This window comes from Podarcis erhardii, assembly GCF_964252035.2.
Source record: "Podarcis erhardii genome assembly, chromosome: 10".
NCBI lineage: Eukaryota > Metazoa > Chordata > Lepidosauria > Squamata > Lacertidae > Podarcis > Podarcis erhardii.
In genome coordinates this window covers 54616114-54638374 of record NC_138500.1, presented here as the reverse complement: position 1 = coordinate 54638374, position 22261 = coordinate 54616114, and the positions used below count along the sequence as shown (strand labels likewise).

General features: G+C 41.2%; 1 protein-coding gene and 1 long non-coding RNA gene across 2 annotated transcripts in view; one reads left to right on the top strand and one right to left on the bottom strand.

The window, feature by feature from the left end:
• Nucleotides 1-6891, bottom strand: part of MDFIC (MyoD family inhibitor domain containing) — a 42586-nt gene extending 35695 nt beyond the window's left edge. The window contains exons 1-3 of the mRNA XM_081878148.1: nt 6789-6891; nt 6549-6592; nt 6029-6208 (exon numbers count right to left, since the gene is read on the bottom strand). Coding sequence (XP_081734274.1) covers nt 6029-6122 — 94 coding nt within the window. The 5' untranslated portion in view covers nt 6123-6208; nt 6549-6592; nt 6789-6891. The remainder of the gene's footprint in view (nt 1-6028; nt 6209-6548; nt 6593-6788) is intronic.
• Nucleotides 6892-7125: 234 nt separating this feature from the next.
• Nucleotides 7126-22261, top strand: part of LOC309350915 — an 87394-nt gene continuing 72258 nt past the window's right edge. The window contains exons 1-2 of the long non-coding RNA XR_014160593.1: nt 7126-7379; nt 8566-9256. This is a non-coding gene — a long non-coding RNA (uncharacterized lncRNA). The remainder of the gene's footprint in view (nt 7380-8565; nt 9257-22261) is intronic.

The window sequence follows — 22261 nt, the reverse complement described above, 5'->3', positions numbered from 1 at the left end:
GTCTCTGTGGTGCAATGGATCAGTGCATCTGGCTGTTAACCAGAAGGCTGGTGGTTCGAGCCCACCTAGGAATGGCTGCGGGCAGGATTCCTGCATTGCAGGGGGCTGGACTAGATGACTCTTGGGGTCCCTTCCAACTCTACAATTCTATGATAAAGAGCCATGTCATATTTCAAAGTAAAAAGCTGTTTGCCTTTTTAGCATTGCAATGACTGCAGCAGAAACTTCAAAGGAAATATCAACTCTGTTGCATTTGCCCATACTGCATCACTCGGTTCAAAGTTCTGACTGGAAAAGAATCCGAGATCGGAAACTGCTGTACTAGGCAGACCAGGATAGTATGAGGTAAAAGCCAATGTCACTAAAGTCGTTTAGGCTTTGACTTCAGAAGAATATGCATGTGTCACCGCCACATGGGCATTAATCATCTTAACTGAAATTACGCACAAGAAACTGAATGCAGAAGTATGTCCTTGCGACATTTACACTTATGCTTGTCTAGAAATCTTGCATTTTCTTGGCTGATACTAATAAATTCATAGTTGTGTTAGAAGCAAGAAGAACAATGTAAAATAAGACGATAATACAAGACACTATTGTCTCAAAGGGTATTACTCAACACTCAAAACTGTAGCATTTAATAAATAGGAAAAATCTTAGCAACTTTTTCGACCGTTAAAAGGGGCAGGAGGGGGAATCCAATTACTCATAACATTAAAACCAGTTACCAGTAAAAGGTGGCACAAAATCTGGAAAAATTAGAGTAATTGTGAAACTCGGTATTTTAGCAGTATTGATTTACTGTAATTTCTATTGGAGCACAATAGCAAAAATGTCATAGCTTTCTCTCATAAAAAGTACCTCTTTCCAAAGCATATCTGCCCATGTAAGAGACTGTGTGACTGCTATATTCATTTCACACTTACCAACCTCAAGTTACAACCCAATTTGGAGTTGATATGCAGCAAAACATCCTTAGAAAATCACTTTGTTCACTTATCTATCATTCTCTGTACAGTATTATTAAACAATAAATAATAACCTCACTAAATTTGAAATCTTAAACACACTTATTAGGGAAAAAGCACCACTGAACACAACTGAGTAAACATGCATAAGATTGTGCTATAAATGTACCTTCTAGGACAGTGGTCCCCAGTTAGCTAAGTACTGTGGACCCACTGTTTTATAAAATCCAAGCCATGGGTCCCCTGCTTTTGAATTTTTTGATACCTTTATGGTAGTTTTTGTTATGTGAACGGTGCCACAGACACCTTGAGTGGATTACGTGGACCCCCTGGGATCTGTGGACCACCAATTGGGAACCACTGTTCTAGACTACTTTTAGTTCACAACAGGTTACAGATCTATGAGTCCTGAGTGGCACTTTTAGGCAACTGCAACACAAGTGGGAAGCCTCTCTAACCAAAGGGGAATGGGGGTGAGCAGGAGAAATAAAATTAAAAGACAGCTGCATCACTTTACTTGTTGCAGTTCTCCAAACTCAAAAAAGCTCCAACTCAAATCAGAACTCAGAAACATTTACAGTAAGTTACATGATGACTCAACTGTGTGTATTATGGGCTGCTGTCTCTCAAGCTTTGCAGATATTACTGACTCCTGTTAGCATCATCATACAAAGGCAAATGCAGCTAGTGACTGAATAGTACATAATCTACTCAGTGGAGGGCCATTCCATTGGCTGAATTTCTATGACAGACAAGGCCCCCACATTTCCATATTAGAGTTTGGCTCCATTTGGCTCAGATCTTGCACCCACACCCTTGTCCTGTGCTTCAGATCTGAGCCGCCAAGGCTCAGCTCTCATCCAGAATAAGATTTTCCTCCTAATTATAAACATACCAATGTTTCAATTAATCAGTCTTTGTTTCAGGAAGTATCTGCTTGCACTGCTTTATTTTTTGTAATGGTGAGGTCCATTAAGCATTCAGAATGATAGCGTGAATGCAAGGAAGAGTGTGAAGGAGAAGGTACCAACAAATCGTTGCAAGTCTGGTTGCAGTTCCTCAATTATGGCAAGGAAGGCAGGAACTTCACAATTTGGTTTGTTATAAGAATATTTATGCCACCTTTCAATTATATTCCCAGGGCAGTTTACAAAATAACATGAAAATACAAAAAATACAGCAAACTAAACGCCACAAAATAATAAAATAGTTAGCAAAATTAAAACTGCATCTAAAAGTTTGGGAACATAAAAATGTATATGCCTGGCAGCAACAGGATAGTAAAGCACCTGTAGGGCAAAAATCTCTAGGAAGATTTTTGCACCTGTAGGGCAAAAATCTCTAGAAATCTCTAGGGGGGGGGGAATCTCTGGTGCACCACAACTAAGTAATAATATATGACCATGTGCTGAATACTTCTCACCACTGACTACCACCCAAACATCTGGAATTACAGAAGGTGAGTAGGTGAGGGAAATAGGGTGGCAGCTTGACATCCAGACAACTCCTAACTTCATTGGCAGGCAAAAAGTTCCGCCTCCTCTCTCCACAATCACACACACATCCTCATTTTCCACTTTATACATTACTGGTGTTCATCTGCTTTTAAAAGATGTGGGTCTGCTGCACAGGATAGTTTGGGCCTAAGAAAATGGCAAAATTTTGAGGCTGATCTTTCAACTGTAGCACTAAACAGCATAAATAGATCATCTCTCTTTATACTAGTATCTAAAATGGCACTGAGATTACACATAAAATCTGGGATACAAATAACAATACATAGCTGGAAATGTAGTTTTTCTCAATGTTGAATCATTTATGCTTGTCCTCAACATGCTTTTAATCTTGATTGATTCTAGAGTAAGCCATCCACAACGGGGTATGCAGTGTCAAGTCACCTGATGTGTGCTTTAAAACTCTTCCTGTGATTAGACTATCCATGCCTTTTTCTCCCTGCATATGGCCAAGGTAAATGAAGAAAGAATTGGTGATTGCAATCCTGGTGTATGCCACCTTCAAATCCATTTTCCTTCATATTGGTGTCCACTTCTGTTAAAGAAACTCAGCACCAGCCAGACTAGCCCATATCAGCGCCACTCACCCCAAACTTGCTGGAGGAGGTGCATGTCAACAGCGTCACACCAGCACATGCGGTGGACCTGTGAAAAGTGGTCACATTGTGGGAATCAATATTTGGGGGGTTTTGTGCCATAACCGGACAAAACATCATTAAATCCCTGAATCCGGCTTAACTTGCTTAGGAGATAATATGAACCTGCATTTCAAACATCTTACTGGTCTGTTCTTGTTGGCAGCTAGGGCCAGCAGTAGCAAGGTATTGGAAGGAGCATTTCTGGGACCGCCTACATCTGTTTTCAAATGGACACACTGCAGACCAATGCAGGGTCAATCTGCAATTACTGTATTTTTTGCTCTATAAGACTCACTTTTTCCCTCCTAAAAAGTAAGGGGAAATGTGTGTGCGTCTTATGGAGCGAATGCACAGCTATCCCAGAAGCCAGAACAGCAAGAGGGATTGCTGCTTTCACTGCGCAGCGATCCCTCTTGCTGTTCTGGCTTCTGAGATTCAGAATATATATTTTTCTTGTTTTTCTCCTCCAAAAACTAGGTGCATCTTGTGGTCTGGTGTGTCTTATAGAGCGAAAAATACGGTAACTTTTGTTTTCTGAATGAAACCAGTTTATCAAGAAGTGTTTTTCAGGGGCTAAAAATATGCAATAGATCTAGACTGTATGTGAACTTTATCAGGAAAAAACAAATACCTTAGTCTCCATTGATTCTAGAATAAAATGTTGTGTGCATGAACCAACTATAACCACAGTTAACAGTTTGTTGTTGTTTAGTCGTTTAGTCGTGTCCGACTCTTTGTGACCCCATGGACCAGAGCACGCCAGGCACTCCTGTCTTCCACTGCCTCCTGCAGTTTGGTCAAAAGTTAACAGTTTACCATGCAGCAAACCACAACCCTGGCTTAGTGTTACATACAACCAGGGATTGTGGTTTGTTTCACGCAAACAAACTATGAATGGGAAGCTTCACATCACGGTTTCTTTGATGACAACATAGCCATACAAAGAAGAATGGTTCTAATACAGATTCTATGGAAAGGAATCTTGCTTTTTTTAAAGACCTGAGATACATTTAAGGCATCTCAAAAAGCAAGTAAGTTTGATTCTTGTTTGCATCTCCATGTGTGTTAAGTAAACGAGATACCCATACACTGCAACAGACCATAGACAGGTTTCAAATCTGAGAAATGCTCATGGAAGTGGCCTAAGTATGTCCATACATTATATATTGTTCCTTAATAGCTCAAAAAGTGTTCCATAAAACAGCTCTGATGTTTGCAGGCATGCACCCAACTCCAGATAATAAACTGGCAGCATTTTGTCATAGCTGAATTTTCTGAAAATGCTAAGCAATCCTATTTAGAATGCATTACAGAAGTCCAACCTGGAGGTCACTAGGGCATGAATGACCATGACTTTGTCCAACTTTGCCAGGGAGAGGGGTAACTCGTGCACTGGACAACACTGGTAAAAGATACCCTTAGTCACTGCCATTGTGTAAGTGGAAAAGTTACCTTAGTAACCTCTGCAGCAACTCTGTGCCATACAGTTCAATCTTATGCGTGTTTTATTCAGTAAGTACCACCATGTTAAATGGAATTTACCTTCAACTTATTAAAAGGCTGCAATCAAATGTTCTTTATGAGGGTGAAAATCCCACTGATCACAGTGGGATTTACTTTAAAGTAAACCTTCCTTGGATTGGGCTATTATTGATTTTCCCAATGAATTCTTTAGAAGTTTACTTCTGACAAAAGTTACATGGCAAGGATAGTTAAGCGCTTCTACAAGAAGAAAGGTTTGTTATTATTAACACATATTTCTAGTGTGTCAAATTCATCCCTGAGTTTAGATTGCTGCTGCAACAATATTGCCACTAAACAGTCGTGGACTAGTGTAAGTATTTATTTTGGTCTTCAAATATTATTGTGCATAGTTGAGTATCATTTAAAGACAAAGTGTCAGTTCTAAATGAATAAAAACAATGAAGTGGTTAAAACACTACATATTGCCTGAAAAGGAAAAAAAAACAAAAAACAAACTTAAATGCCTCTCATTTTATTTATAGAAAAAGGTATTCCAAAATCTAAAACACTTTAAATGTTGTTAAAACACAGAAACCTTTACAATAAACAGTGTCACATGACCATCCTCCTACTTGAATGTGCTCACTTTAAACTTGTCGCCTAGTGAATCTGGAAGGCAAATTTTAAAACAAAATTGAAAGTAAACAGCCAGCTAGACATAGGAGGCTGCCTTACACTGACCAACCAGTAGTCCATCAAGCTCAAGTATTGCCTACACTGACTGGCAGCCGCTCTCCTGGGTTTCAGATAGGGGTCCCTCCCTGTCCTACCTAGAGATGCTGGGACCTTCTACATGCAAAGCAGACATTCTACCATTGAGCTACAGTCATTGAGCTACAAACATTTTGTTGCATATCTAAGCATTTTAAAGCATATCTACTCTGGAGCAGCTGCTCATGTGCACACTTTCAGGCAGCTTGGTAAGGAGAAGATAAAGGCCTAGCCTGAGAGCACCTGCCCCCTCCCCTCCAGTTTCAAAACTGCTACTCTACAAGGCGAAAAATAAGAGTTTTGTACATATTTAGTCCGGCATTCCTCGGCCTGCTTCGGAATTTGGGAGGTGTGGCAAAAATGGCAACAAACAAAAAAAATAAAAAATGCCAGGAGTGAATAACAGCCAATGCATCTAGAGGAAAGCTCTGGAGAAGGAAGTGACACAGGGACACAAAACCCCTCATTTTGTGCCTGTATTGCAGAATAATTCCACCCCCACCCCCTTTCCTAACAGGATGTAGGGAAGGTAAGCAAGCTGTAAGCGGCCTGGAAAAGGCAACACCCCCACCCCTCCCCTTCCCAATGCACACAGCCTAATCTCAGCTGCATCGTTTCAGCTGTTCAGCCGTCGCGGCTCTCTCTCCCGAAGAAAAACTTTCGAGCAACTTACCTCGAGGGAGCGAGATCAAAAAGCTGTTTTCAGCCGGAGCTGCGCGCTCTGGCCCTTCAGGCCCTGAAGGAAGAGGTTCTCTCGCTTGGGACATCTGCCAAGCTCTCTTCCTCCGAGTAATAAAGAGCTTAAACGCCCCTCTCCTCCTCCTCCTCCTCTCGACAAGGCTAACGCAAGACCCTGAAGGAAGAAACAAACGAAGAAGTCTTTCAGATGGGCTTCGAGGCGCGCATTCTCTCACACACATATATACGCATTATCTGACTCGCTTGCAGGCAAAAAGGACGGGAGATGCGACGCCGCCAAAGAGAAGCCCGAACTTTTTTTCTTTTTTCTTTTTGCAAAGCAACCGGGTGCGCCGCTTTCTGCTAAACTGTAACATGCGCACAAACACATACACACACACTCTCTCACTCTGTTGTTTATTTTTTTAACCCAAAACACCGCGCGCGAAGAAGAGGAGCAAGCCCAAAGCTTCGGGCCGAAACAAAACAAAAGCAACCTCCTTCAGCGCCTTTACCTTGGCATTTCCTCTCAAGAAGTCCTGCTCTCTTCCTTCCCGGGCTTGGGAGGGAAAGAAGGAAGGAAGGAAGGAAGGAAATAGAGGGGAGGGGGAGAGAAATAACTTTAGCAGGAGCTCTTCTCCCAGGCCAGCCGCTTCCCCAACATCTCCCCTCCCGTTCCCGCCTCTTTCTTCGGCGCCCCCCCCCCCTTCTTTCCTTTCCTCCGGCTGTTTAGCACCCCGCCCGCCCCCACCCACCGGGGCAGCAGCTTAGCTTGGCCCCAGACGGAGCCTCCCAGCGCGGAAAGTGGCGTCAGCTTCGGCCCGAGCGCGGCTCGCGCCCCTCCCGCCAAAACTGGGGCTCTCGCGCTCTCTTTCTCTTTCGCCCTCCCCACCCGCCGTCATCGTTTCCTCACGAAAACCGCCTGGCTCTTCTTTTCCGACTGGCAGCGCGGTACTTACTTAAAAAGACATTTAAAAAACAAAACAAAAACAAACCCGAGCCTGGCCTGGTCCCAAAGAACAACTAGCCTGACTATAGTTGTTGTTGTCCCTGAATGGCGTGGACGTATTTTTACAGCAGAAATTGACTCCGGCGGAACCTGTTGCACCTGACGGCCTTTGGGCCTCTGATAAATATATTTGTTTTGCCCTGAAGAGGACCTTTCTCACACCTATATGGCCCAGACGTGAGAAAGGTCCTCTTCAGGGCAAAACAAAAGTCCTTCTGTATACTCTACAAATGCTCTGCTTCAACGCGAATCCTCTAGGCCCAGGGAGGTTTATATGGTGTTATAGGGCTCCCGCCAGGGCCAGATTTAGGTTTGATGAGGCGCTCAGCTACTGAAGGTAATGGGGCCCTTTATATGTCCAGCTGTCCTTAGTCAACAACAGATGTCGCTGTTTTTTGTGTTGAATATATGCTATATGGTAATTTATGGACCTAATATGTAGGTATCTAAAGCCATTTGCGCATAACAAAATATGTATTTTATCAAAGTAATTGTTGAACTTATATACAATTAAGAAGTATATTAATAGTGAAATACAGTGGTACCTCGGGTTACATATGCTTGAGGTTACAAACTCTGCTAACCCAGAAATAGTACCTTGGGTTAGGAACTTTGCTTCAAGATGAGAACAGAAATTGTGCAGCGGCGGCGCGGTGGCAGTGGGAGGCCCTATTAGCTAAAGTGGTGCTTCAGGTTAAGAACAGTTTCAGGTTAAGAACGGACCTCCAGAACGAATTAAGTACTTAACCCGAGGTACCACTGTACAATTAAGAAGAAGTATATTTGGGGGGCCCAAGCTATAGCTTGTTTAGCTTAGATGTAAATCTGGCACTGGCTCCAGTCCTAAATACACTAAATGCCATCGGATTTGATGTTTTTCTGGACTACACTTTAGGAGTACAGGTGTGTGCCCCCCCATAGGAATGAACTCCTAGGGGCAGAGGGGTCTTTGCCTCTCCCCCAATAAAATATCTGAAGGGGGCCACCCCCACCCCAAAACGTTGATGGGGCATTGCCATTCAAATTATGTGTGTGCACCATGTCATGTGATTGATTAGGCAAGGTGGGGCTTACCTGCACCCCCACCCAATTTTTTATTCAAGTTGGCACCCCTTACCCCCCATAGAATCATAGAAGTGTAGAGTTGGAAGGGGTCGCAAGGGTCATCTAGTCCAACACCCTGTGATGCAAGGATCTTTTACCCAATGTGGGATGTTCTACTTGCACACAGCCACGTATATGTGTAGTACAGGGAAATAAATAATTTGATTTAAATTGCAAAAAATAGCCCCAAAGGGGCCAAAATGGCCCAAAAAAGAGCAGGAAAACTGCAAAAATGGAATGGTACAAAAAGAGCAGGAAAGGGGCTAGCAATCCCAGCAGCCTTTGCAGCTTTGATCCCATGCATCTGAAAGGAGGTTTGGAAGGAGCAATTGTAGTTGAATTTGGTGAATGTTTGGCAGAGTTTTCAGATGAGCTTTCGGAGATGGCACCTAAACACAAGGCATCGTCATCTTCCTCAGGTGCCGAGAAACCCAAGAAGCAGCAAATGCTGCTCACGGGGGAGGAGAAACTGGAAGCGCTGGGCTGTTTACAAGACTGTATGACCGTGTGTGCTGTGGCACGGAAGTAAGGCAGGAATGAGTCCAGCATATGTGCCATCAAGATACAGAAGAAGGAAATCTGGGCAGGAGTAGCAGCGAGTGCACCAACAACTGCAAAGGTCACCAGCAATGTGTGGGACAAGGTTCTGGTGAAGACAGAGAAGGCAGGAGGACATGAACCGCAAGCGTGTCCCCATTGATGGCAACACCTTGTGCCAGAAAGCTCTCAGGCTGTTCGCAGCTTCAAGTCTGCTACTGGAGAGGGGAAATAGTGTGTGAAGGAGTTCTAAGCCAGCTCCGGTTGGCTGCACCACTTGAAGGGTCACTACAGTTTTAAGAATATCCACACCACTGGTGAAGCTGCATTCACGGACAAGGAGGTTTCCCAAGCATACCCTGACCAGCTGAAAAGACAATAGCGTCAGCTGCCCATTACCCAGTACCTCTGCAGGACACCTGCAGCAGTACCATCAGCAGCAAGTGAATCTGAGCCATGGCCAAGGACTTCAGGGTACCGGTCTACCCACCCCCTTGTCGTTTCCACATCATCCAGTGATGAGGAAGACTAAGAGCCACCAGAGCCACCAGTGCCACCATTCATGCCAGTCTGGTAAGTGCTGCTGGGGTTTTTTAAGAGTTCCCAGAGGTTTACTGGGTGTTTACAGGCTTTTTAGATGGTGTTCCCCACTGTAGTTCATTTCACATATACACGCCGTACCTGGCAACATAACCCCTGCGTAACTGGGGAGACACCTGTACTTGTAGTAACAGACTTCACATGCAAAGTACCCCAGCAGTATCCTCTGTCTTTCCTAGAAGCCTAGAATACATCCTAAGATTTGGTGGATTGACTCAGTGGTCAGACCACCAGGTAAGGTACCTGTAAGGTGGTTGTAAAATTGCAAAGGTATGACCTCCGTTATCCAGACCTCAGCTACCTCCCCACCCATTATTTGGGGGTGGGAAATCAACACCTGAGCTAGGAGCAGGACTATGACAGCTAGTCCTGACTGCCCAATGCCACATGAGTCACTAGGCTCTGTCCTATGGGTTAATCTTGGATATCTTTTTAAAAAGCCTATGTTAATACAGGATATACAGAAGCTCAGTTTTTTCCATGTCTTATCTACTAAAAACATACTCAGCATACTTAGTGACACTGTGATCAACTCCCTCAGGATGGTAAGAGCAGCCTGGTTGGATCAGGCTAAATGCCTATCTAGTCCTGGCAAACTGTTTCAGTTCAGGCAGTTTAGTTCAGATACCCTACTTTTTCTACAGCGAAGCAGGGGAGAATTATATTTGATTAGTTTTTTTATGAATTTATGAATCACTTTTCACTTAAGTTTCAAGGCGGTTTACAATTTACCATAATAGCAAGCTAAAATTAGAAATAAAGGCAATAGAAACAACTAAACGGTTTTAAATCAATACAAATAAAACACCCAAGGATATATATTAAAAGTCAAAATAAAACAAAAGTGCCTTTACTTGTTTCTGCAAAGTAAAAAATAGTGGGCACATTTCATATCTCAGTAGGGATGCATGCTGGAAGCCCTGCTACAAATTGCTGTGGAGGGGGCTTCAAGGAGACACCCTCCTACAGAATGCAGTGACCCACTGGGGATGTAAGACAGTCTCTGCTGCAGTAAACTGGTCCTGAGCCTCACAGGGCTGATTTAAACCTTGTGGCTGCAGCATGTGTGAAGCTATAACAGGAAGATAATTACCGGTAAGCCAGACTCCTCAAAACACATGTATCTGTCATGACCTGCGTGAGATTTAGACACTTATAACTGTGACTAGAGGTGAACCCTATCTTAAGAAATCACCAGAAAATGATTTTGTGGTAAGGTTTCTCACAATATGTCCCAAATACAACTTGTTCTGTTTTTCTTATTTCATGCAACTGCATTTTCAAATGTGAGGGGGAAGTGGTATGGCAAGGCATAATTTACATATATTTATTTATTTTCCTTACATTTATATCTCTACTTTTGGCCCCTGGTGGAAGGTAAGGCAAGCATACTTGTGTTTCTTAAGTGATCTCCCAACCAGGCATTAACCAGATCCAGACTTGATTTGTAGTAGTGGCAGAGTGGAAGTCTCATGTGCCTTCAGACCATGGCCTGCTCCATAATTTCTCCATAACATTGAGAAATTATGAGAAAATTGAGAAAAACCTTGTCTTAAGTGTGTGTGTGGTTTTTAAAAAATCTATAATCATTTATATAATCACTTAAAACAAAAATAAATCTCTAACATTATAATCAGGGATGTTCCTATACTTTGCTTACTATGCATTTGAGTCCACTGCAAAGTGCAGTACTGGTGAGACCACCCCAGCCATCTGCCATCTTAATCTGCCCAGAGGCGTCTATACATATAAATTAGCACATGCAAATTTGTGTCATGGGCCCATGCCCCGAATCCTTTAAGTACCTAGCAATGCCTCCTGGTTTCTCATCAACACACAATCAGATTTGGTTTCAACTGACTGTACTATTGTGCTCTCAAAACTAATCTCCAGCTTTGCTAATGTACTGATCACAAGGCCTTACTTTCTCTGTTGTCTGTCTTTCAAGGGCTCTGTGAGGTCTAAATTGAGCTAGAGATTCAGACATGTATTCCATTTTGGTTTTTTAATTCCTAAGGGAGCATGTATTTCTCATTTACTGCCTTGTCCCTGCCTTGTCTGTAACTTGAAACCTTGAAAGCAAATTAGGTTTGTAACTTAATTAAGTGCCTATTTGAACTCATTCCTCCATCATGGTATGAAAAAAATCTGAATACATGGCTGGATAAAGACCAACCTGGCATTTCTAAATAAATGTTGTAATTTATTGAACCATCTGTATTTTCATGATTTATACAGACAGAAGAAGAGTCTTAAGTTACTTGAGAAGTTGCTCGCTTTAGTTTAAACACTACCTGATTAAATTAGATAAAGGAAAAAAGAGGCCAGGAAACTCTGCATCTAACCCCTGGCATTTTCTCGCATCCTGTTTCCAACACTGGTGCCCACCAGCAAGCACACTGGTTCATTGGGGACCCCTCCAAACCAGTATGGGTTCTTCTTCTCTCTTCCATTGTGGTACACTGTATGAGGAAGAGCTTTAAATACCCCCCTGTAGCTGAGGAATAGGCAGGGCCTTTTTTTGTTCCCTTCATGGCACACTGTAGATGAAACTAATCTCCCTGTCAGTTCATTTGCTCTGATAAACTTGGGGGGGGGGAGCAGTCTTCCCTACTGTGGCATATGGAGATTTAAACCTTTCCACACCATAGTGAAGATGCACACTGTGCCCTCCTCACTCCTCAGTTGATGTGCATGAGGAAGTAAGAAAGGTCTGATTTTAATCCTCATCTCATGGTGCTTTAAACCCCACCAAGTGTGTGGTGATAGTGTTGAAAATAACTTGTCTCTGCTGATATGCATGGCCCAGCTGAGGAGAGGAGGCTTAGCAAAAGGGAGAAGAGTCAATTGGATTGTGTCTCTGTGCTAAAGTGTGTGTGATAGAAGGGGTGTATTATTGGTCCTGCTAACATTTTGAATATTGTCTACAAACGGTTTTCCACTGGGGTAATGAGACCCCTGGCTAAAATAGGTAACAAGTTTCATTTGCCTTATTTTCCTCTGTTAAAATAGACTGCTGAGTCCATTGCTATTATTCAGCTCTAGTACAATATATTATGGATATGGGCAGCGGAGAAGAACTTAATTTAGCTTTTTAACTGGCCACAACTCAGTTAAAATTAAAAATTCAGATTTAGTCCCGTTAGTATAATAGCACTGGTGACTGGAATTATGCCCACAATCCTAAAAAAAATTAACAAAAAGTTGCTGTTGTTGGCATCTGTTTTGAGAGGCAATGGAGTGTGACTGTGGTGGTGAAGTCAAACCACGGGACAATCACATTGCCTGCTGTGGCTGCAGAAACTGCCCTGACACCTGCGGGCATAGGGCGTTATACAAACAACAGCAACAACAACAACTCATAACTGCTGCCTCTTGCATTGTTTTGCTGCATTAGCAGCACTGAAGTGATCTTTCCAGGGCACACGTCTGGGCACTGTTTATGGAGGTCCTGGGCTGACCAGGCAACAAGACCCCATCTCTTGGCCTTGCTGGTGTTGTCCAAAGGAAAGAAGAGCAATACATTTGGCAGCAGCTGGGCTGTAGGAGTTGCCGGAATGAGGTGTACAAGACATCATCCAACCGTTTTAGGGACTCCCCACTGGATTTTTGTAGGGTTTACTCCTTAGCCTTTTCCTCTCTTGAAGATGCCCCTCAAGGCAGCGAGTAATAGGAAGTAAATCCTATTGAATTCACACACATCTGTATCCTGTGTAGAAAGGGAAGTGATCACAGTAAAAAGCAAACAAACTGACACAACAAAAATCAGCTAGTACAGTGGTACCTCGGGTTAAGAACTTAATTCGTTCTGGAGATCCGTTCTTAACCTGAGGTACCACTTTAGCTAATGGGGTTTTCGGCCGCCGCCGTGCAATTTCTGTTCTTATCCTGAAGCAAAGTTCTTAACCCTAGGTACTATTTCTTGGTTAGCGGAGTCTGTAACCTGAAGCATCTGTAACCGGAAGCGTCTGTAACCCGAGGTACCACTGTACTCTAAACAAACATATTTGAAAATGCAGTAATACTAAAGAAATTAAAGGTAAAGGTACCCCTGACCGTTAGGTCAAGTCGCGGACGACTCTGGGGTTGCATGCTCATGTCACTCTATAGACCACAGACGCTGGCAATTGTCTACAGACAGCTTCGGGTCATGTGGCCAGCATGAGTAAGTTGCTTCTGGCGAACCAGAGCAGCGCACGGAAACGCCGTTTACCTTCCCGCTGGAGCGGTACCTATTTATCTACTTGCACTTTGACGTGCTTTCGAACTGCTAGGTTGGCAGGAGCAGGGACCGAGCAACGGGAGCTCACCTCATTGTGTTGGGATTCGAACCGCCGACCTTCTGATCGGCAAGCCCTAGGCTCTGTGGTTTAGACCACAGCACCACCCGTATCCCACTACAGAAATTACCTTGTGGCAATTAGAATATTGGCACTGTAATATCTTTCCAGAAACAAACTTCAGAAGGCATGGCCTAAATCTGAGGGAGAATTCCAAATATGAATAATGCTTAGCTATCTAAACAGCACCATCACAGATTACATACTATTTTTTATTTTTTTAAGAAAGCTCTTTAGAAACATGTTCAAAGAATTTCTGAATAACCGTTGTTTATAAGTAGATTTCCAGCAAAGTAGATTGAATAGCAACAGCATGAAATTGCTAGTGGAGGAGGAAGCATATGAGGAAAGTACCAATCACCATCAGCAAACAGTAATATCAGCAGTACAAAAAATACTATCAGATGCACAGAGTAAACAAACTGAATAAATGGAAACAATTTTATCACACTAGTGTATTTCAATTACAGTAATTTTAGATGTTATTTGTACACATAATAGGTAAAATACAACTGGGAGGAAAAATGAGATTTTCGAGATTATGGTATTTCTTTCATTTTGGTAAGCAAGAGGTGTTTCAGCCCAGTGTCGGTTGAAATCTCTATTTTACATGCATTTGTAGAGAGTTGCAAGCACCCATAAAATTGCATTGAATTTACTCAGTGGTGTTAAGAGTAATAAAAGTGCCAGAGTCAAAGCACAACAATAATTTCTAAACAAAAGAATACCTTTCTAACCTTTCCTAAAACAGTAAATATATCTTTTTTAAAAATGTTATGTAAATAGTGAATAATATACTAAAAAGGAATACTATGTAGTATATTACCCTGGACAACAGCTAAAGGGAGCCATAAACATTTAGTCAATATTATTCTTGATAGGCATTCATAGCATCAATCATAATAGTTCCTTTTGAGGTGTAACAGTGTGCTATGCATTCTGCATTATAGATTCATAATATAATATAGAATGGTCTTAGTTACATATTGTGTACTGTTCCTAATACATATTCAGAGCATATCTTGTAACAGCTCCTTTGGAGCTATTAACATGTATGCCATGAATGTGTATTAAAAGCAGACTGCGTTTGCATATTATGAGTCTATAATATTGAATCCACAGTAAAAAAATACATATTATTTTAAAATGGTTACTATACATACACACAGAACCTGTTCATTCATGCTTTACCATATGCTTCTACCATTTTGAGAGGCTGAGTTTCATGCTGCCTGAGTATTTCAAAATGGGGAAGGGAATTCAGTGGGACATGATTTCCTCCCTTAAATATTTGTAAAACATTCTCTACCTAATTCATACACTTTCCCTTAACATACAAGATCTGGAACAATGAGTTTTTAAAGCTGGATTCCACAATAATATTAATTCAGGAATTTGGTGGGAGAACTTCCAAGAATCATCACTCACCACCTTCAAGCAGATTTTATATTCTTGGATGCTGATATTTTGCCATGCTGTGGCACTCCCTGAAAACCCAATGGTGTCCACCCACTCTTGCCATCAAGCAAGACTGACTTGGCTGGGCAGGGTCAAGCAGGTATACTTGTACCTGACTGGGAACCTCAGAGTATAGGTCCACCCAGTATGGATGAATATGGAGAGTTGCCATAACTTGGTCACTTGTTTTCCAGTTGGCTTAGAGAAAAGACAACATCAGCACTGAAGGGCCAAAAAACCCGCAGTACCTGCTGAGCAGGGAACTGGCAGGAGCCAGGAACAGAAAGGACTAAAACAACTGTGCCCTGCCTCACGCTAGCCAGAATCAGCTTTGGAAGTAACAGTGATGCTCAGCAAAAAAGGACCAGAAGTACCTTGTTCTGGTCCTTCCACAATTCTGTTGCATGCAGAATAAAACTTGTGCATCTCCCCAACCTGGACAAATCATCTGCCCTCCCTGCTCAGTCCACAACACTATCATGCCACTGTAAAACTTGAAACAAGCAGGGAACAAATGAAAAATTGTGATTGGTGAACAGTGAAAAGTACTTCATCTGAAAGCATTTAATAATCTTGATATCACTTCAGAGGCACTAGATGAAGTGCATTCTAAAATGAACTCATGTAATTAATGGCAACGTGCCAAAATCCCCAGAATCAAACGTTTATAAACCTGTAAGTAAATATGCTTCACTGTCTGGAGAATTAAAAGATTATAATATAGTAACTAGACTCAGAAAGGTGCCTAATGAGAGGTAATCCTACCCAACAGAATCTTCATGTTACTGGCACCACTATTTATCAGTATTACGGGGGAAGAAATCATGAACTTTTAGCATTCTCACTTTATAAAAGAAATTGTTACCATTATAGTTTAGTGGATTGGGTTATTACATTGTACAAATTCCCTCATTTCTTTCCCTTTCTGTTTCCAATATATTTTATACCTACAATTTTAAAGTATTAGTTTAAATGCTCTAAAACTTATAATTTTAAAAGAATAATTTTACTTAACATTATCTGATGTTAGGAAGCCAGAGAAGCAAAATTATGTGATGTTATATAAAATTACTGTTTTGAAGATTTATATATATATATATATATATATATATATATATACATACACACACACACACACACACACACACACACACATACAGTACAATCTCTTTTTAAAAGGGTGTTATTTTCTCTTCACTCATTTTGCAATGGTTTAACTGACATCAATTTGTTCTTCCCCATAGTTTCTTGAAGCTTATGTCCACATACCCGTACAATGCTGGCATCTTAGAAATGAGTTAATAATCCTTAAACAAATTACATTGTTATTACAATTTGGTGCAATCCTCTTAGGCACAGGTCAGAACACCAAAGTCAGTTTACATGAGCTAGTGAGATTGCAACTTTGCTGCATGAGCCTAATCTGAAGCATTGGCCATGGTCAACTGATTTTCTAGTAACCATTTGGTTTGGCATTTGGAGTTCATCATTATTCCAATATGGAAGTTGTGTCATGTTGGTTATAACAGCCGGAATATATGTGAGAACAATGTTTTAAGAACTTTAGCTCTTAAAAGAAAGTATTATGTAAGTGTATAAAAAACTTCATCTGTCTTTCTTTTTCCCGGCAGTTAGAGATTTCTCTCACCTTTATTTCCATAAGAGCAGCAGCTTCAAAGGCTGTGCCCACCTGGAAAGCAACTACTGCTTCTTTAACTATCTGTCATTCTACCTGAGGCTGTAGAGTGGGGCTGAGGAATCTGCAACATTCCAGATGTTGTTGGACTCCATCAACCCCAGTGAGCATGGCCAATAGCCAGAGATAATGGAAGTTGTAGCTGAATAACATCTGGAGGACTACAGGTTTCCCAACCCTGCTGTATGTACTGCAGGTGACTTCCTGGGTATTGCCAAGATATGGAGATGATCTGCTTTCTCCTGAGATTTTAACTGTGAATAGTGCCTCCTCTGGTCTTTGATGCCACTTTTTGGTGCAGCTAAGCTATTTCACTTTGCAGGGTTTGTATTATTCTTCTGTTTTTATTCATTCACAGTATATTTAATAGTGCCTCCTCTGGTCTTTGATGCCACTTTTTGGTGCAGCTAAGCTATTTCACTTTGCAGGGTTTGTATTATTCTTCTGTTTTTATTCATTCACAGTATATTGTGGATTTTAGCTCTGCTTTTAACACTATCCTCCCCCATAGACTGGTGTCCAAGCTAGAGGCGATTGGACTCTCCAACTCCACCTGTCTCTGGGTTTTGGATTTTTTGTCAGAACGTTCTCAGAGGGTTAGAGTAGGGTCACATATGTCCAAAGCCCTTAGCCTTAACACCGGCTCACCACAGGGTTGTGTGTTGAGTCCCCTGCTCTTTACTCTCTACACGTATGACTGTACAGCCATCTATTCCAGCAACAAAATCATCAAGTTTGCTGATGACACTACGGTGGTGGGGCTCATTTCAGGAGGGGATGAGTCCGCCTATCGGGACGAGGTGGAGCGGCTCTGTGTTTGGTGTGGAGAGAACAATCTGGCTCTTAATACAGCTAAGACCAAGGAATTGGTGGTGGATTACAGGACAAAAAAGGCGGTCATTCAGCCCTTGTATATCAACGGGGAACGGGTGGAGAGGGTGGCGGAATTCAGGTTTTTGGGAGTGACTATCGATCAGGGCATGACTTGGAGCGCAAATACCACTGCTCTGGTGAAGAAGGCTCAGCAGAGAATTTATTTCCTCAGACTTTTAAAGAAGAACAATCTGAGTGAGAAACTGCTGGTGTCCTTCTACCGAGGCTCCATAGAGAGCATTCTCACATACTGTATTTGTGCTTGGTTCTCCAGTTGTACAGCTAGGGAGAAGAAGGTGCTCCAGAAGGTCATAACCACAGCCCAAAGGATTATTGGTCATCCTCTCCCATCTTTGGAAGAACTGTACGGTTCCCGTTGTCTTAGGAAAGCAAACAACATCCTGCAGGATTCATCTCACCCGGGATACAGTCTGTTTGCACTACTGCCTTCTGGCAGGAGATATAGAAACATCAAGTCAAGGACAAATAGACTGAAAAATAGTTTCTATCCAAGAGCTGTGGCCTTTTTGAATGCTGTAACTCGATAGTGTGACCTGGAAGTTTGATGGGTGTGGGTGTGGGTGTGGCTGGAATGTGGTTTGTTTGGTTGTTGTTGCTGTTTTGCTTTTGTTGTTTTTTTAAGGGATGGCATCCAATTTCGTTGCACTGTGCAATGTTGCACTTGTGTAATGACAATAAAGAATCTATCTATCTATCTATCTATCTATCTATCTATCTATTTACCCTTTTTTCTTCCACCAATCAACTCCAGGTGGCGTACACTGCTCTTCTCCTTTTTGGGGGGTATCTTTTCTTTATCTATTTCCCCCTCCCTTCTCTCTTTTCTTCTGGCCTGTCCTGCTTCCTCACCCCTTTCTCTTAAAACTTAAGGCTAAGTTACATTCTCCTGCTTTATGTTTACAAAGCATACCATAAATGAAGAAGAGAAACTTACAAAAAGTGATTGATCATATAAAACATTTATTATCTTCTAACTTATTGCCTTCATTTTGTCTACCATATTAGGGGAAGCACAAAACAATAAACAAAGTTATTAATATGACAGGCCCTCATATACTTCAGAAAGAAAACAAGGAATATAAGGAAACTCATTAAAAGAAAATGAAAAATGCAATTTGCAATAAGATTTGTACTGAATATAACATTAACTCCTCCCATATATGTAGATAGGTAGATAGATAAATTAGGTCGTGAAAATTGAAACTGAAAGTTTATCTCAAAATATAGCCTTGAAGTAATTTTCACTCTGATTTTTCACCTTCCCACACTGATTAGTAAGAATGAGGGTAATTCAAATTAGAAACTCAGTGCTTATAAGAGATTCCTGACAACTACAGTGGTACCTCGGGTTACATACGCTTCAGGTTACATACGCTTCAGGTTACAGACTCCGCTAACCCAGAAATATTACCTCAGGTTAAGAACTTTGCTTCAGGATGAGATCAGAAATCATGCAGCAGCGGCGCAGCGGCAGCAGGAGGCCCCATTCGCTAAAGTGGTGCTTCAGGTTAAGTACAGTTTCAGGTTATGAACGGACCTCTGGAACAAATTAAGTACTTAACCTGAGGTACCACTGTATATATACATGTATGTATGTATGTATGTATGTATGTATGTATGTATGTATCAGGATGAAGCCTTTGAAACTTTGAGGGTTGAAAGGTAGGGGTGTGTGTGTGTGTGTGTGTGTGTGTATCTTTTTTTAATAAAAGAGTTACTTTTAAGACCCTGGTTCAACCATAGCACTAATGTCTTATAAATCCAAAAACATAAAGAACCCAAAGGATTGTGAGAAAAACCTTGCAGCTGTCATAAATGGAAGTCATAATCTCTTTTTCTCTGAAACATTTTATGAGAAAAACTAGGCAGTGGACTGTTCTGATGATACTAAAAGGACTGGTCATTATTATTAGCATTCTCTGAGGACAAAAGATGATTCTAATCAATATATGTAATATTCTGCAGAAAGGAATAATAGTGGGCAGTAGGCACACACATATAGAGCCAACATGGTGTGATAGGGAGACCTGGGTTCAAATCTCTTACTCCATGAAATTCACTAGTTGCGAAAATAAAATGGAGGTGAGAGAATATAGTGGGTTTCTTGGGATAAAGGTGTATTACTAATAAGGTCTCATATTCATATGAGACCTGCATTCAGGTCTCATATGAAAATGTGCCATCAGTTGAGTAGTCTTTTCTGTTTTGCCTTAATTTTGTAAAGACTGTAGAACCTGAGAGTATGGCTCTTGAACACAGTGGGATTTATTTTTGAATAGATATGTGTAGAATTGCACTTGGCTATTCACTTTTTCAAGGGCTTAAACTATTTGTTTTATTGGTTTATGATGACATTCTTCAGTAATTTGGGAGCATAAATGATTGTTGTGGGGAACACGTGGCTGTATATTCCTAAAAGGTCTATATGGACATCCAGTTATAGCTATACCTTGCCTTCAAGTACTGCCATATTGATGAAGAAAAGTGTGCATCTATTATGCATTTTCAAATATAATAGAACATATTTTATCAGTTAGAATAACAAATGAGACTTGTAGCATCAAGACAGTAACTTCAAAAGAAAAACAGTGAGGAAATTGAAGCTCTTGCAGTGCTTGCCTGTTTCTCACAGGCATCTGATCAGCCACTATGAGGCTGTGTTCACGTTACCATCTTACAACACAGTTTTTTTATTTTCTCAATTCGGATTGAAGCTGGTTTGGGGGAAAACACATGAAAAGGCAGTATTTCATGAGAAACAAGAGGATAGGTACAGGATAGGTATGGATTATGGCTAATGCTATGTGTATACCACTTCCCAAACCAGTGGTGGGAACGCACCAGTGGGTAGAGTAAAGAGGAATGTGAGCAAAGTCTGGGAACAGGATACTGGACTTCCCTCATCTAGAATGCTGGATTGCTTATTGAAGTGAAAGGTTCTGCTATTGTATGTACCTCAAAAGACAATACAGGGAATTCTATTTGGATTCACTTGTGCAGGAATGGGGAGAAAGAAGTTATGAATGACTCATGCCTTCTATTTTATCATGTTTCCAGGAGTTGCTGCCTCTAGTTCCAAATCAGTTCAAATACACATTTCTGTTTTGAAAAATATATCGATCACCATAAGTCTCCAGAATAAGCTTAGAGTATGCATGTGTGTGATTGTATATACAGTGGTACCTTGGTTCTTGAACTTAATCCATTCTGGAAGTACGTTCAACACCCAAAACCATTCGAAAACCAAGGCATGACTTCTGATTGGCTTCAGGAGCTTCCTGCACTCAAGCAGAAGCCATGTCAGATGTCCAGCTTCCGAAAAATGTTCGCAAACCGGAACACTTACTTCCAGGTTTGTGGCATTTGGGAGCTGATTTGTTCGACAACTAAGCTGTTTGAGAACCAAGGTACCACTGTATGTATGCGTATGTGTGGGTACGTAGATGTGTGAGTGTATATGTGTGTGTGTACATGTACACACACACACATTGCCATTGCATCTGGCTCATTTTTCTTATGATCCATCAGAGTTCATATAAAATGTGTAATATCTCTAAAACTTTGATTAAGGGATAATGCTCATGGTGGAGAGAAATATATGAGGCAATTTATGGCGTTCGAGAGTGATTAAATGCTGAAGTAGAGCTCAGGCATTTGGTAATTGCAGAAGCTGTTTATTGTTCAAATATTCCAGCCCCATGAACATAAATGCCTGTGAAACAACAAGGCAGAAGCAGGATTCACAAACAAAATGAAGAATATCTCATTTTCTCAGTATATTTGAAAAAATAAATAAATATACAGCTGTTTGCTGACTTATCCCACTAATTTTTACTCAAAAAAGCTTCTCAAAGAGCTTTAGTCCTTCTGGTTTCAAGATGATGCAAAGTTTGGAAATAAAACAGTTTGAATTGTGTATTATTCAGCATGTATATAGTGATTTCCAAATTATAGGTTGATCAAGTCTTCCATTTATATGTTGGCTGTTTGCCGTAATAAACATTGATTGATTGATTGATTGATGATTGACTCTTCTGTTTATCTATTAAGAACAGTTCAAAAATCTCACGGTGGCAAGTGTGACTTTTGAAAGTTCTCCAAAAATATAAAACAATTAGGCAATCGCTCTAGATTGGTAGGAAGTATCGAACCACAATCCCCCACCATGATAAAGCAACAATTGCTTTGAATGTTGAGAGATTTGTGCTTCAGCCGAAAAACCAACAATAGCATGTCCTTCTGAAATGACAATATACCAAAATATGTGCCTTAATTGTTGGTTCTAAGATGAGAAAAATATTCAAGCAATTTGTTTGCAAAGTAGATGACAGCCATCACAGTAAACAGAGGATGGCTCACTCTCCTAGTAGAAACAGTTGAGATTCAATAGGGCACTTCACAGAAATAAATAGTGAAAGAGAAAACAAAGATTTTTATGTCATGGCAAGGTCTTTTCAAAGTGTTCCACTAGCCCAGATTCAGTGTAAGTTGAACACTACAGCAACTCTCTCTTCACCCACCCACAGTACACCATAAACCAGAAAGTCCAAGGCAACAAAGCAATGAGCTAGAAATTTGTTGCAGATAGGT